Source organism: Diabrotica undecimpunctata, chromosome 1 (genome assembly GCF_040954645.1).
Source record: "Diabrotica undecimpunctata isolate CICGRU chromosome 1, icDiaUnde3, whole genome shotgun sequence".
In the NCBI taxonomy this organism is placed as follows: Eukaryota; Metazoa; Arthropoda; class Insecta; order Coleoptera; family Chrysomelidae; genus Diabrotica; species Diabrotica undecimpunctata.
The window spans coordinates 159,441,842-159,458,066 of record NC_092803.1 but is presented as its reverse complement, the minus strand read 5'-3'; the positions used below and the strand labels follow the sequence as shown (position 1 = coordinate 159,458,066).

Here is a 16,225-nt window from a genome sequence, read left to right as displayed (position 1 = left end):
ATTATTGCTTCACCCTGTATAATTATTATTTATACCATTGGATAGCAATTTTTAGAGTCTTTTCAATGATGTATCACAAGTAGGGATTTGCAATTGAAACTTTTTTGGTTGTGGTGGGTGGGGCCTAGGTGGTTGATGGTCATGAGTTCTGTTTCATGTCATTTTAGTTCTTCCTTACTATCCTAGAAACGATATCAAGCATTTTTCGATATCAGCTTTTGTTCGTGAGATATAGCCCATTGTAAGTTTTAAAATTGACACACTGTATATGATCACTCAATTAGAGAATTCTAACAATAAAACACTAAAAACTTTTGTTTTTAAACTTTTAAAGTTGATCATTCAGAATTATGTTTCTAATTTTTAAATTGTTATTTTCCATAGATTCTGATAGATACCTTAAGTCCTTTATTTTGAATGTGAATAATTAAAAGAATGATTATGGTATAGAAGGTAAAGTGCGTACGTAGAATCTGTTCTTCTATTATTGAAAGCCCTTTTATGTTCTGCTATACGTTTTTAAAAAGTTCTACCAGTTTGACCGATGTAAGTTTGTGGGCATTTGTGGGACTAGCCACATTTAAGTTTGTTAATATTACTGTATAAGTGTTTTTGCTTTTAGCTCTTGTTGTTCTTAATATATTTGCCTAAGTTGCTGTTAGTTCTAAAAGCTGGTATTGTATTTTATTCAATTACCTAACCGCTCTTGATTAATTTTATTTGACATAAAAAATATTTTTCCTAGTATTCCTCCTACAGAAACTTTTGTTCAAGTAAAAAACCTTTTGCATCTTCTTGAAATTTGTATTAACCAGGATTACTTTGAATTTAATAATCAAATATATACAAATGAAAGTGCAGGACTTATAATGAGACATCCATACATAACAAAGACTTCAAAACATCCCGTATCAAAACAGTTTTTATATTGGTAGAGATACGTAGACGATGTGCTGGTTTACAGGAACGAACAGGCAACTTAAACAATTCTTATCGTATATTATTTCACTCCATAGTCATGATGAATTTACTATAGACTGTAAACTATTTACTATAAACAGAACAGAATCAATCCCTAAATTTTCTAGATTTAAAAATTATCAGACTTCAAACCAACCATGAGTTCTCCCTATTTCATAAAGCTACCCATACTGACCCGACTATACACAATTTATCATTTCATCCTACATAACATAAATTGGCGACCTACCGTAGCATGTTACATAGATTAATAGAAATTCCCATGTCAAAAAACAAATAACAAAGAACAAACGATAATTAAAATTTTAAATCAAATCAAAAGAAACATCAGAATCCCATGAAATTAGTATTTCTGCCACCAAAGAAAAAACCCAGTACCTTTTGTTTGATTCCATATACATATAACATATAAGTATATGCAAGATATCAACAAAAATAGGCAAATACATAAAAAAGAAAGGAATAACACCAGCTTTTACAATAAACGACAACGAAGGCAAATATATTAAGAACAATAAGAGCAAAAGAAAAAGCACTTTCAATAATAGAAAAACAGATTCTACATACGCACTTAATTTTCTAGACCATAATCATAATTATAATTGAAATCTATGAAAATAAACAAACTAAAAAATACAGTCATAATTCTGAATGACCAACTTAAGACAAATAGTTCTCCACTCCTCAACTTATTCAGTTAAAGACTATAAAGTGAAAACGCATACCGATTGAGAAAGGCACTCTGCTCAAACAGCTGTAGTCATAAAAAAAATTGTGCTGAAGCTATTTTCTTGTGGCATTTTAAAGTAATTAATATTTAAATGGAAATAAGCCACAATTAAAGGTTAAAGTAAGTTTATTGGCGTTTCAATTCCCACTTCGAAATACAAACATTAGTAAATTTACTTTACTAATGTTTGTATTTTGAGAACGATTTCCGAAGTAGAAATTGAAACGTCAATAAACTTACTTTAACCTTTAATTGTGGCTTATTCCCATTTAAATATTAATTATCATAAAAAAAATTGTGAAAGTTTGAAAACAAAAGTTTTCAGTGTTTTATTATTAGATAAAATAAATTTCCTCCATCACTTAATTCGAGAGTTAATCATCTCGGAATCTTGAGGCATAAGTTTTATATAAATATAGAAACAAAAAATACTTCTTTTTAAAGAACAAATAATTTTTTGTATGTTCACTTTTCCACATAACCTTGACATTCTTTTTTTAAAAGAATATTACATATTCAGAAATACATCCTATTTAACCATCCTAAGATAACATTAAAGCATTAAGTAAACAATAGTTCCTCAAATATGCGAGATAGTATTATAATATTAATAATTTTGATAACATTCCTTTATTTAAATATATAAATTAAAACAGTGAGGTCTACTTCACGTCATTACACCCAAGAAACTCATTAACATCAACAGAAACGTATTAGAATTTTAAGCAAAAATGTCTCTAGTCACTGGAAAATACGTTAATGTTGGAGAAGAGGGCTTCAAAGAGTTCATGATCAGTCAAGGTTTGTATTTACTTTATAAAATAATTTAATTTAAGGTTGTGAATAATTTCGTATTCATTTTTTTTAATATCGTTTAGTGAAACTTTTTAGGATAACATTTTCTATACAAAGTCAATTTGGTTGCATATAAGTGTTTCTTGTTTACTTGGCTTGCAATTATTCTTATTTACTTTAAGAATTAAGCTTTAAGTCATTCCGCCCTTAGTCTTGCCATCTTCTTGGGGACCGCCCCATGTCGCTTTCTCAATCTACTTTGGTTTATTATTTCAATATATTGTTTCCATTTTCACGTGTTTTACTGTATTATGTTATTCATCGACAATACAGTGAGTCCAATTAAGTCGGCCCCATATGGGAAACATTGTATTTTTAGTTTTATGAAAAAAATTTATTCTTTATAAAAAGTTCTGCATGATCTAAAACTTGAAATTTAATCATCAAACATTAAATTTAAAAAAAAAATGTGAATTGTGGATATTGGTAACTCTTACATAAAATTCTTATTTTTTGACAATCCGCGTATATGACTGAAAAAATTTAATATTCGATGATTGTATTTTAGGTTTTAGACCATGTAGAAGTTTTTAAAAGAAAAATATTTTTTTATAAAACTAAAAATAAAAAAGTTTTCCGGTGCAGACTTAATTGGATCATATTGGAAGACCAAATTTCACGAACTCTTAAAATGAGGTTGATTAACTACTTACTATTCCCAATACTGACATGCGGATGTGAATCTTGGATCCTACGACAAACGAAAAGAAGAAAGATAGACGTCACTTAAATGCTCTGTTGGAGAAGAATGTTACGAATTCCATGGACCGACCGCAGAACAAACATTTCAATTTTAAATGAGGTAAAAGTCAGCAAACGGTTATCACAGAATACATGGCACAGAAAACATGGAAAGACTTATTATCCAAGGAAAGCTAGAAGATCACTAGGAAGATCATTAACAAGATGGATCGATTAAATTACACGAATATGCAAAAGCCCTAGGCATGAATTAAAAGAAATGACCAGCGACAGAGATCTTTGAAGACGGATAATACACGACATTTCGATGAATGAGCCAACCATGTATTGCTATTTTTCCTGTTCTATCCTAAAAATCTTCAGTTTTTTTTTATTCATTTACGCCGTAACCACAAGGGTTATTAGCGACCTAAAAAATATAATACAGGTAAAGTTAGAAAAAATTACAATAATTGATACAGTCCTGAATCTTTAAGATAACTTATTGTGTTTTTAATGTTCATATTTTTTCCTAAGGCTTCCTTTATATTATTTGGGATAGTGTGCTTCTTTCTTCCTGTTTTATATGTTTTGCACTGAGTTAGTATATACTTCACGGAGAGTGTTACTTGGCAATTTTCACACATTGGCGGCACAGTTCGCGTAAAGAGGTGTTTATGTGTAAAGTTACTGTGTCCTAGTCGCAAACGTGTTATTCTCACTTGATCGTGTCTGTTCGCTGTGGGTTGGAGCCACGGTTTCACTAATTGTTTGATTTCCTTGAGTTTATTTTGTGATGCACTCCACTTATTTTGCCACGCACTTAACACTTTATATTTTATTTCTAACTTGAAGTCATCTGAAAAAACCTCATTGATAAGAATGGAGTCCCGGCTAAAGGATGCTAAGCGGGCTAGTTCATCTGCTTCTTCATTTCCTTGTATACCTGAATGTGGAGGAACAAACATGAAGTCAACAGTGATCTTATTATTATTTAGATTCCCTATTTCTGATTGGATATGTGAGGCAATTAGATTATTGGTATATGAACGTTTGATAGTGTGAAGTGAGCTTAGTGAATCGGTTATTATGGGAGACGGGGACTGTTTCGATTCTTTTATGTGGATAAGTGCTTGTAATATTGCAATGGCAAACAACTCTGCATGATGTGTATGAAAAAGTAATGGGATTGTATTTAAATTTTAAGGATGTATTGGGTGTAAGGATGGCTGCACCAACACCGTCTGAAGATTTGGATGCGTCAGTGTATATCTTATAGTGATTTTTATAACTTTCCATTTCTATTAAGAATGAGTGTTTGATCAGGTCTGTTATAGTCTCACTTTTTATATATACTAGGTTAGATATTGGGAATTGGTATTAACTAAGGTGGAGAAGTTAGGAAATTTGTTGCGAGAATTTCAGGAAATTTAAGATGTAGGTCATGAAGGTTTCTTCTAAGTCTTTCGTAAAATGGTGGATCTAGTCTTGTTGTAGAGAAAGTGTCTTGAAATTGATCTGTGAACGTATTGGTATAAGTAGGATGTTCTTTATTATTAGCTATTTTAGAAGCATATGAGAGAGAAAGGTGTTTGTATCGTAAACTTAGGGGTGGTTCTCCTGTTAAGCATTGTAAACTTTCAACTGGTGTCGTTCGACACGCACCCGTAGCTATTCGTAGAGCTGTGTTTTGAACAGTTTCCAAGGTTTTCAATACTGATACTTTTCTTGATGAATAAACTATCGCACCATAGTCGAGTTTAGATCTAACTAAAGATTTATATACAGGTAATAGTGTATTTTGATCTACTCCCTAGTCTTTGCTTGAAATAGTTTTCATAAAATCTAATTTTGCTTGGCATGATTTTTTAAGTTCTTCTGTATGTTTTTTCTAGTAGAGCTTTTGGTCGAAAACCATACCTAAAAATCTGATATTATTTGTGAAACTGAGGGTTTGATTATATAGCTTCAGATGTGGAGTTAGAGTGTTATGTTTTCGTGTGAATAAAATACATTTAGTTTTTATCGGTGAAAATTGTAATCCGATAGTCCTAGACCATTATTCTAACTGATTGATTGTTTGTTGTAATTGTTTTTAAGTAGATGTAGAGTTTTTTCCTTTGGCAAGTAAAACTAAGTCATCAGCGTATACTCTTCCTTTAACAATCGGTGAGCATTGTTGAAGTATGTCGTTTATGGCTATTAGAAAAAGGGTTGAGACTATAACTGATCCTTGTGGTACTCCGTTCTCTTGAACTTTTTTATCTGAGTTAACATTGTCTGATCAAACTATAAAGCTGCGAGATTGAAGAAAATTTGAAATAAATTTTAACATATTGCCTCTGATATTCCAATTATGCAATTTTGATATGATATTGAATCGCTAGACAGTATCATAAGCTTTATTAATATCAACAAAGACTGCGATACGATCTTGCTTATTTGCAAATGCTTCATGTATTCCTGACTCTAAGTCTATTAGGTTATCTATAGTGGATCGATTTTGCCTAATCGGCTTTGTTGTGGAATAAGGAGTTTTTGTTCTTCTAAATACAATCTCAGCCTTTTATTTACTGTTTTTTCTTTAACATTAACACTTTACATAAAATCTCTACTTTCTGCGGTAGAATGTTTTAGCTTTTTACTTTTTTTTGCTTCGTGACCATATACTCAAGCATCAAGTTATTATCAAGTACTCTCATATTATTGTCAAGTAACCGAATTGTAATTAGAATTTATTTTATTCAAGTTGCCAATATTGTCACCTAATATTTAACAATTATTTTCAGAAAAGTCCGGATAACTTTTGATTAAGGTTTCCCGTGAGGTTTATGCTGCTTTTGTTTAGTACCATTGGTCATAGTACTTTCGATGAGATTTTCGAATAAATATTGGCTATTATTTTATTAGTTTCATATGTTTTAGGTTAAGTTTTGAGATCATTATGGGTCATTTATTTTACATTTACTTTTATTAATAATTTTTCTATAAAGTATGATAGCATTTTCATCATTGGTACTCATAAAATAACTTTTCATACTTCCTTATAAAATAATAAATTTTTAATATACATTCCATTTTTTCATTTCATTTCTTTTCATTTCCATTTAATTTTTTTTTTGTCTAGAAGTAACATAACCTGAGCTAGACTTTTCACTTTGAAACCACTTTGCTTTTAATTTTATTTTTTTTTTAACTTTGTCTACCTTGTCTGCCTCAATATGTAAGAAAGAAATAAAAAATGCATAGTCTGGGGGTACAAATGATGCGTTTCTCGTTAAAAGATTCATTTGTTTGTTAAGCCAGCCTTTATTGTACCTGAAAGGTATAACTTTAGAAATTTTTTGTTTTGATCTCTTATTAATTGCTTTTGTGAGGTCCAATTAATGTAAAGTAGTGAATTCATGTTTAATTGATGTCTCAAGCTTTTATTTATTTTTCCAAACTATTATTATTTTGATTTTTTGTTGAATTTCCTTCTTTTAATATTTATAAATTCTACATAATATTACAGGAGTACCAGAAAATTTCCTCCAACGTTGGAAAGATGAGAAAAGCATAGAAGAATTCAAACTAGATGGTAACAAACTAACCAAAAGTCATATTGTTGAAGGTGCCGCAGACAAAACAAGAACCACAGAAATCATTTTAGGGCAAGAATATGAAGAACAAATGGGACCTCGTAAAGTTAAAGTAAGAATATACATTAAGGAATTTTTTCTTTAGTTTGTATTTAATGTTTTTTTCTTAAATGTTGTGTACTGTTGTACTTTTCCCGAATGCTTTTGTTTATCTGGCTAATAATTGTTACAAAATTGTTAAGGGTGTGTCCTCTTAAATTGAGAAGGTATTTATAGGTGTCTTTTAGATAATTACTTTTGAGATAACTTTTCGAAATTCATTTTTTCATCTCTATATAAAAATAGAGATTCGAAAATGTAATTTTTTAGCAAAAACATTTTCAGAAACTAATATTGGCTCAGACCACGATCAGAAGCATCTCGTTTCCTAATGAAACTTAAAGTAATAAAGAAGTTTAAAATATCTAAATTTTATCTTCTTCTCCTTCTCTTTCTTCTTCTTCTACTTCCTCTTTATAAACAATTCTGCTTGTTTATTGGCGGATTAATACCTCTATGGAAGGTTGTCACTCCATCTTTTGCGCGGTCGTCCGATACTTCTTCTGCCGCTTGGTGTCTTATCTCTTGCTATTTTGACGACACGGGTCTCGTCCATTCTGCTTATGTGGTTATTCCATTCTTTTTTTCTATTTTGTGTCCATTCATTTATACACTGTACGTTACATTTTCTTCTAACTTTACTTCACTTCTTTACTTCTCTTTCGAGCTCTCAGCATATTTACTGTAATTCTTCTCAGTTCTCTCATCTTTGCCGTTTCTAGTAGCCTTTGTGTTGTGGTTGTGTTGGGTCTTGTTTCTGAGGCTTCTGAAGTTATTATTGGTCTTACACTGACTTTATATATTCTTGACTTTGTAGCATTTGAAATTTATTGGAATCCCCTCGTATATGTGTTACTTGAAATCCCCTTATATATGCATTATAATAACGAAGAATTTTTTCAATGTTTCTTAGTTCGTATCCTTCAATTTAAAACCCAAATAATCTTTCGTTCTTTTTAGGTCGCCGCCGTCGATAATAAATCATTTTATTGTTTGTTTATGTCACAGGCGCAAATTTCTTCGATATTTCTTTGTTAAAACCGCGCGATATTGCGTTTTCAAATTAAGAATTTACGTCTTAATTTCCGTTGTGTCTTGTTTATGTGTCTTAAACCCAAAGTGTTTTGTTTATTCCAACTTATGCGATCAATTTTTTTAAGATAATTTCGTCACTTTCGTTGAAGCCGCGGTGAAGAGCAGTGGTCTTCAGCGTTATATCCAAATTTTACGTCAAATTTGAAATGTTCCTCGTTGTTCGTCTTTTTTTATAAAAAATATGTAAAATATAGTAGCAATTGAATGGTTCAGTTACAGTTTTAAGTGAGTTTTGAAATGTTGCCATTGTATCCAGTTGTACCTTTTCCTGTTTTTAAGAAGCCAAGTCCAGTTTAGTTTCCAAGGTTTGTGTTCCAGTGACCCATTTTCCTTTTTTTCCGTGTGTCAGAGATTCCCAGCCATTATGAGTTTTTAAGAAGTCCAGTTTACAGCGCAAGTGTAATTTTTGGTGAAATCCAGGTAACTTTCAAATTTTAAAGTAAAGACAGACATTTTTTTAATAATAAGAATTTGCTTTCATAACAAAAAAGATTTGTACTAATTAACAAATTGTAAAATTTTAGGGTTTGACTTTAGCTGTCAATTTATTTGTTCAGTTTTTTTTTTTTTTAATTTAATGTTAACTCACGACAGCTCGTTTTATTATTTTTGATTTTAGTTTGTTTTATCTTTAAAAAAAGGTTGATCTCTGTGAGGTGGATTTTGTAAGTTTATAATAGTATCTCCAACTCCTGGAAATTGTAAACAGATGAAACATGTAAGTCTTTTTTGTATTTTTGTATTTTGCGACTATTGTTGTATTATTTTTTTACTGTCTATTTTGTAACTGTTTGTGGTGACACAAAAATAAATGTTAAATTTTGTTTCTTAATATTTTGTTTATTCTTTTTTTAACTAACCCTTTTTTTCGAGTTTCCATTTGGAAAAGATATGTTTTTTATGTTTAATAATTATATCTCAAGTTACAACTAGTTGCTGTAATAGTTAAAATTAGGCACCTTGAAGTGGCGCTCTTTATAAATTACTAGAGGTGTTTCCTGTTACTTTTTATTTTGTCCCAAGAGATTCATGACCGTTTGTTTCATATTTTTGTAGTTGCCCCAATCCAAACCCCCTTGTCTTTTACTTATCCACGACCCCAGCTCTCCTACCAAAACCTGAGTGCCGTTCGCATATGTTTCGATTATTTTGCTTGCCCTTCTCCACCCCCAGTAGTTCCTTCCCCCAATTTTCTACCCCTAATAGTAATACCCCTATGGTAGGCAAAATATTATCGTTACAACTTCATCTCAGTCTTAATGTGTCTGTTTTGATATATACTGTTATTAAGGCATCCTGCCAGTCTATTTGCTTTTTGTACTTGATCTCTTAGTTCTTGGCACAGGTCTGCATAGATGGACAGTGTAATTCCAATATATTTCATTTCTATAACTTGTTCAATAGTGATGAGACTCAGACACAGAAATTCTGGTCTATTATACTCTATTGATTTCTCAGTAATTTGCTTTATGACGAATATTGCATCTGTACGTAATATTTCACTGCGATTGACCTGTTGTTCATCTGCTAAACTTATCCTTTGATTTATTAGTTTTTGTAAAGTTTAGTTGTAAGTTATAGGGTACTATTTAACAAGTTTATACCTCTGAAGTTTTTTGGCTTAGTTCGATGTTTTGTTTTATCGAATTAGTTCGATGTTTCTCCATTCTTCCGGTATTCTATTGTGTTTTATAATTTTATTAATTAATGTTGTTAATTGCTCTATCATTGCTGCTTCACAATATTGCTGCTTTTCTGTTCTTTATCTTTTCAAGTATTTTACGAACTCCCTGTATATTTATATTAAGTTCTTCATTTGTGGTAATTTCTGGTATTTCCGTTTCTAGCGTCGTTTGATCTTCCTCTGCATAGATCTTTTTTAGATAGTCAATCTGTAACAAAAAATTTGTGAATGGGAGCGTTGGACGCCAATCTAACAAAAATGTGTATGTGTAATGTAACAAAAGTATTTGGGATAATGTAACAAATTACAACAGAGCGCCAATGTAACAAAAACAAATAAATTAAAGCTGGCTAGCAGAATGTGCCGGAGAGTGACTACTTGACACTCAAAAGAGGATTCGACCAATTTGCATGCCCTACAGAGACCGTAAAATGAGAAAATGAATGACAAGGTAATAAAAAAATATAGAAATAATATAAATGAAAGTGAAAACTATGGAAGTTGGTCTAAGATGTGATTGGGTGCCAGGAAAGTATTAACACATGCTTTCCAAGGTATCTTGTAAAGCTGTTTGCTGAAATAAAAAGAAAAACAGGTATTAATTGAAATATTTAGTCTTCACAACAAACGTATAATTTATATGCTACCCATCACCATTTATGTACAGTTAACCTAGTTACTTATATACTTAAAAAGATTCCCTGGTTATACACAATTGATCCTTGGTGATATGAATGTACAAATATTAAAATATAAGAAAAAATTTAATGACTTTACCTAAAAAGGTAGTTTACTTACCTATTAGAGATGTAACTCTGTACTTTTACTTTCAACTAAATGTACTAATAAAGTAATAAGGACACTATCCTGAAGGGATAGATGCCCAAAGGTTTAAATATGTAAAAAAAAATATCAATAAAGAACTCTCTCATTAAATGTGTACACATAATGTGTACAATAGAGTAGATAGGGAGGATTTAAAACCTCAACCTGTAGTTGACACTTAGTCCTTAAATATTATTTAGTATTATTTAAAAAAAAATGACAGGTCTTTATTATTAAATAAAATAGTATTATTTAAGGTTGAAAAAAAAGTATTATAAAAAAAATTATTAAAATTAATTAATAAAACTTAATAAAAATGAACAATGTTCCACATTCTAAATGAGGGAGGTCTTTCCAGCTGGTTCCCTGAAGTTGTCCAGGAATAATCTTAAAGAGATCTGGACCTCTGAAGGAACAGCTAAGGGTGACGGGCAAAGGTGCAAATCCAAAACTTAATTCTTTTTTCCTTCTAATGGACCCAAAAAATAATAAAAATAAATAATCCTTGACTCTGGATTTTAATTTCTTAAGTAGGCTAAAAAGAATATTTGTGTTAGAGTTCCTTCTTACTCTTAATAAAAATAGGGAAAAACACAAGGTTTATTAACCTTGAAAAATAATACAAAAAGTTACTGGGAAGCTTGTATGAAAGCAAAAAACTTTCAGGATTTTGTAAATAACGTGACCTTCGAATGGTTTGACAATATTTAACATGGAATGGATTGATTAAATAGATAATTCTAACGAAAAGCATGCTATGGATATATTTTAGAATATAAAAGAACAGTATGAGACAGAATATTTTTATAGATAGTCTTAATAGATAATAGGTAGTTTTAAAGATAGATAATTATATGTTTTTAAGACCGGGAAATAAAATAGAAAATTGATCTGATTTTATATCATTACCAATCCAGAATATTTCTTAATGAAATTAATAATCAAAATGGCTGATGGTTTTATACTTTTTATTGATCATTGGAACCACTTAATGGCTAAAAGTGGTATAAATCAAACGGTACACACTACAAAACAACTAAAACTTTTTCATCTTTCCTTGTTCCCAAAAAAAATTCTTTACTTAAAACAAATTTAGTACACCTTCCGTCACCTACTTTTTTAGTTAATCAAACTTATCTTTCCAAAACTTCAAACCAGAGTGAGAGCTAAATGCTAGCGGGATAAGCATGTCTGCCAAAATTGCCGTTTGGAGTCGCCGTTTATTACCAACTTACAAATTAAAAATTAAGAATATTAATGGAATATTGATTTAAAAATGTTATTTAAAAGTGATTAAAGAATTATTAAAGTGACGGACTCGTTGTAAATCCATGTATCCTTTTATATGTGTTTTAGTTCTATTAGTTCCTTTACCTCCGTTCTTTGATCTCTTATAAAGCGCCATATTTCCTTTTGCAAACCATAAAAATCATGTTCCATTTCTGAATGTAACTTGATTTACACTTCGAATGTGCCGCTGGTAAATAGTCAAAAACTCGGTGTGAAAGACTTTATTTTGAAGTAATACAATACATGAATATATGACCGCTAATAAGTATTGTTCCGCTCGTTGTCTCCTGGAGATTCTTTAAGTGGCCCTTCTTATCTTCACATATGGCATAATATATCTGCATATGCTGCTACGTTGGAGCATCGGAAAAAATGCATGAAATCGACTTAAAACGTATGATGGCGTGAACAATTTCTTTCAAAGAGCGTTCCTAGCGATCATTTTTTATTTTTCTTAACAAGTGCATGGTTATAAAAAACGTAATATTTCGTCGTTATCAAAATTGTCTTTTATGAACAATATTTTCAGATCATATTCCACAAACGAACAACTACATTTCCTTCTTTACTAGCATCACTGATATCCCAGGATTCAAACAGCCCTAAAATGATATTAAATATATTCAAAGTAAATTCCCCAGCAGTTCTGTTTTTACCATCAAACAGGGAATCACAGAGAAAGTATTAAACCATTAACGCCAAAATTTATTTTTTTTTAATTTCAAAATTTTACTTATAGGTACATAATTATCAGTAATATTGTTCTTAATATGAAAATATGGAATTATTTTATATACTTGCATTTTTGAATTTGACCCGCCCTCTAATAAAAATAAATTTATGTTTTATGATATTATATAAATCAATTTTTTAACTGAAAGGATATTAGAAGTATAATAGGACAAAAATTATAATTTAGTTTACTATAGCCTAAAATATATATGGAAATTTTTTCTTTAAATTTAAACAAACTTTAAAGGTTGAAAAAAAAATAAAATTTTCAGTGATCTATAAATAGGACGATGGTCTATAATGGATTAAGTTGAGAAATGCTTTTCAATAACTTAGCAATGTCAACATCATTTATTCTTCACTTGTCTCCTGCTGGACATAGAACTCCCTTATAATTTTCTATCTGTTTCGATTTTGTGCCTCTTGCATCCAATTCATATGGTAACGTTTTAGATCGTCAGTTCAACGTGTTGGTGGACGACCTCTGCTTCGATAGGCATCATCTCTTGGTCTCCATACCAGTATCCGCTTTGTCCATGTGTTATCTGTTATTCGAACCACGTGACCTGTCCAGTTCCACATCAGTGTTGCCATTCTCTACACAGCATCAGCCACTCCTGATCTTCGTCTTAGCTGGCGGTTTGGGATCTTGTCTCGTATTGAAACGCTCAACATAGCACGCTCTATCATCCTTTGAGTCACACTTAGCAATGTATTTTCCTGAATTTATATAATTTCAGAATCTGTGTACTATTTGCTCGAAATAAAAGTTCTTTTTCTTGGACTTATATCTTTATGTAATTGCTCTAATACGTTATAAGTTTTAAATAACAAAAAATGTTTTTAGAATTTGGCCACACTTGACGGAAATGTCCTCATAATAACAAGTCTTAAAGATGATGGATCTACATCAACAACAAGAACGCACACTTTTTCAGAAGATGGATTAGTAATTGTAAGTACCTCTGCATATTTTAAATAATTTATATATTTCAAAGAGATAAAAGAAATAAAACAAGACTTACTCACAATCAATTTAATTTTACTACCAAAACGATCGGTTTCGCTTTTTACACTTTGCAAAGCATCTTCAGGTCAAACGGTACAAAGTAAATTAAACGCTGAAATTATAAAAAGACCATATTATATCATAATGAAAATTATGATCAATTTTCTAAATTTTTTCAAAATTTTTAACTAATGATTGACGTTTCGATTTCCAGTCCGGAAATCTTTTTCCAAAAAAAATTATTTTAAAAAATTCTGCAAAACTGTTTATTTTATTTTTGGGAAGTATTTAAAATCTAACTACTAAATCGTAAGAACTTTTTTAACCTTATCACATTTAATTTTTTTTAGGTTCACAAGAGCAGCAAGGGAGAAGGAAAACTTATGTTCAAGAGGTTGTAAGTAAAATATATAACAAATGTTTTTATTACTCATGTAACATTTTTAAATAAATATTATAAAAAATAGACATAAAGCTTTTTATTTATACTTTTACATACCAACACACACACACATATATATATATATATATATATATATATATATATATATATATATATATATATATATGTACGTGTGCGTGTGTGTATATGTTTTGTGGTGTAAAATTAACTGAGGTCGCTGGTTAAATGATTAGTATAATAACGAAAAAAATGCAATATTTTGATTGTAAATAAATTAACTGTAGAAAGAAAAACACTTACAGAACATAATGACGGTATTAGATTTTTGTTTTGATACAGTGCAGCAACAACCGTTGATACGTATTTCGACCTCCTTAAGTCTCTTCAGAACGGTATAGTCACTGCTCTGCATTGACTATACCGTTCTGAAGAGACTTAAGGAGGTCGAAATACGTATCAACGGTTGTTGCTGCACTGTATCAAAACAAAAATCTAATACCGTCATTCTGTTTTGTTATTTACTTCGTTGGAAGTACGAGAAACTGAATTCACTACGAATTTTGACTAGGATGAACGGCTTGTGGAATGCAATTTTAGATTCCCTTGCCGAGTAATTCATCCAGCTGTTTGTTTCGCAAATTTTAGGAAACACAGTGGTTAAGATTTGAATTCGGTTTCGCTAAGTAGAAATCGTTTGATTTCTCTTTTTGAAAAACACTTACCTTTTAAATATGGTGTATTAATTGTAGCAAGTGGTAGAAGAGTGGCTGAGCCCACTGGTGAGAACCGAAGCTGGCGCCAAGGCACGAAAGGACGTCACGTCTCCGATAAACTGAAAATGTTTACAGTACGCTATTTCGGTTCAATGTATTTCCGTGGTATGAGATAGGCAAAAACCCTCTGTCCACCCTTCTTAGGTGGTCCGTAGGTTAGTGGAGCAAATACACAGTATAAATCAACGCTATTGTATAGCATTCTTGATAATTTAAATAAATGGTGCACAGACATTTGATATTTTGTAGCGTTTTCTGTGTTTTCGAAGCAGTTAATAAATAACAAAGACAACTAAATTTCTTTGAACTTAAAAACAGATTACCATGTGTTAACCAGTTTAACAATGAAAAGTTACTGAATGGAAGAAAAATAATATACTATAATCTTTTAAAGTAAATAAGTAGTTAGAGTATATCACTAAACAAGATCATGTTATAATAGAGTAATAAAAATATTAAAAGTAAAATATATTAATAAATACTAAGTACTTTTCCAAACATTATCCCCCTCTAAAAACGAATGTTTTTAAGAACAGCTGAAAGTATAAGTGTAAAGGATGGACATGGAAAGATTGATGTACCAATAAAGAACTAAGTAAGAATAAAATATGGATTGACAAATAAGCCAGGGGCATATTTTGACCACAGAACATCCTTGGGTGCCATCTGAAACTGTGCTCAAATTAACAATGCGTACGATGCCGTCAGTTAAAATAAACAGCGTCGAATCAGTAGAATTTTTCGACCAGGTTAACTAGGAAGACTGTGTCAAACAGAATACCGAAAGTCTTCGACGACAGCCGGGGAGTAATGATATTTCGACGAGCTTCACGGTAGGAAAATGCCAGTTTGGAAAAAATTGTAACAATTTGTTTGAGCGTAATCGACGAAAATCAGACCAAACATGAACATCGAACCAAAAACTCTTTGATAAATTTGACTGGACCAGCCAGCGATACAGCTGTCAAGAGCGTCAATCTTGTCGAATAAGAGCGAGCATGAAAATTGGACGAGGCTCGTTGACAAAAGTGACTAGATTAGTCAGCAGTACGGCTGCCAAGAGCTCCGATCTTGCGATAAATGGTCTTGTGTAGAGATAACGATAGAAGTGACGGTAACAATAGAAATAAACATATACAAATACGGTTGTCTGTTGTATCTGTTCAGATGTTTCATCCTCCCAAGATACATTGTACGATACAAGTACCATCACGGTTGTAGAAGACGTTTGGCTAGCAATAAGATATGAAAAAATAAAACCAACAGGATAGAAAAAAAATACGACTACGAATAGTCCGCTTTGTACAAGGTTTGTCAAATGGACGAGAAGAATAAAAAAACTACGTCAGTCTTAGGGTCCCATTTTAGGCCTAGCACTGTAAAAATGGTCCCATTTTAGGCCTAGCACTGTAACAATGGTCCCATTTTAGGCCTAGCACTGTAACAATGGAAAGTTCCTCTTTGTCAAACGAACAACATGTCAAAAT

At 31.1% G+C, this 16,225-nt stretch overlaps 1 protein-coding gene across 1 annotated transcript; it reads left to right on the top strand.

Moving 5' to 3' along the window:
* The first annotated feature begins 2,349 nt into the window (after nucleotides 1-2,349).
* Nucleotides 2,350-14,026, top strand: LOC140441105 (fatty acid binding protein 1-B.1-like). The gene is made up of 4 exons (XM_072531550.1): nucleotides 2,350-2,512; nucleotides 6,762-6,940; nucleotides 13,401-13,508; nucleotides 13,913-14,026. The coding sequence occupies exons 1-4, from the start codon at nucleotides 2,443-2,445 to the stop codon at nucleotides 13,961-13,963; spliced, it is 408 nt and encodes a 135-aa protein (XP_072387651.1). The 5' UTR covers nucleotides 2,350-2,442; the 3' UTR covers nucleotides 13,964-14,026.
* Nucleotides 14,027-16,225: the final 2,199 nt, after the last annotated feature.

Excerpts from the sequence above, each read along its gene's own strand:
- LOC140441105 (XM_072531550.1), top strand. The coding sequence starts at position 2,443 with ATGTCTCTAGTCACTGGAAAATACGTTAATGTTGGAGAAGAGGGCTTC. Across the intron at positions 6,941-13,400 it reads TGGGACCTCGTAAAGTTAAA|AATTTGGCCACACTTGACGG; the intron begins GTAAGAATATAC and ends AAATGTTTTTAG. Across the intron at positions 13,509-13,912 it reads CAGAAGATGGATTAGTAATT|GTTCACAAGAGCAGCAAGGG; the intron begins GTAAGTACCTCT and ends AATTTTTTTTAG.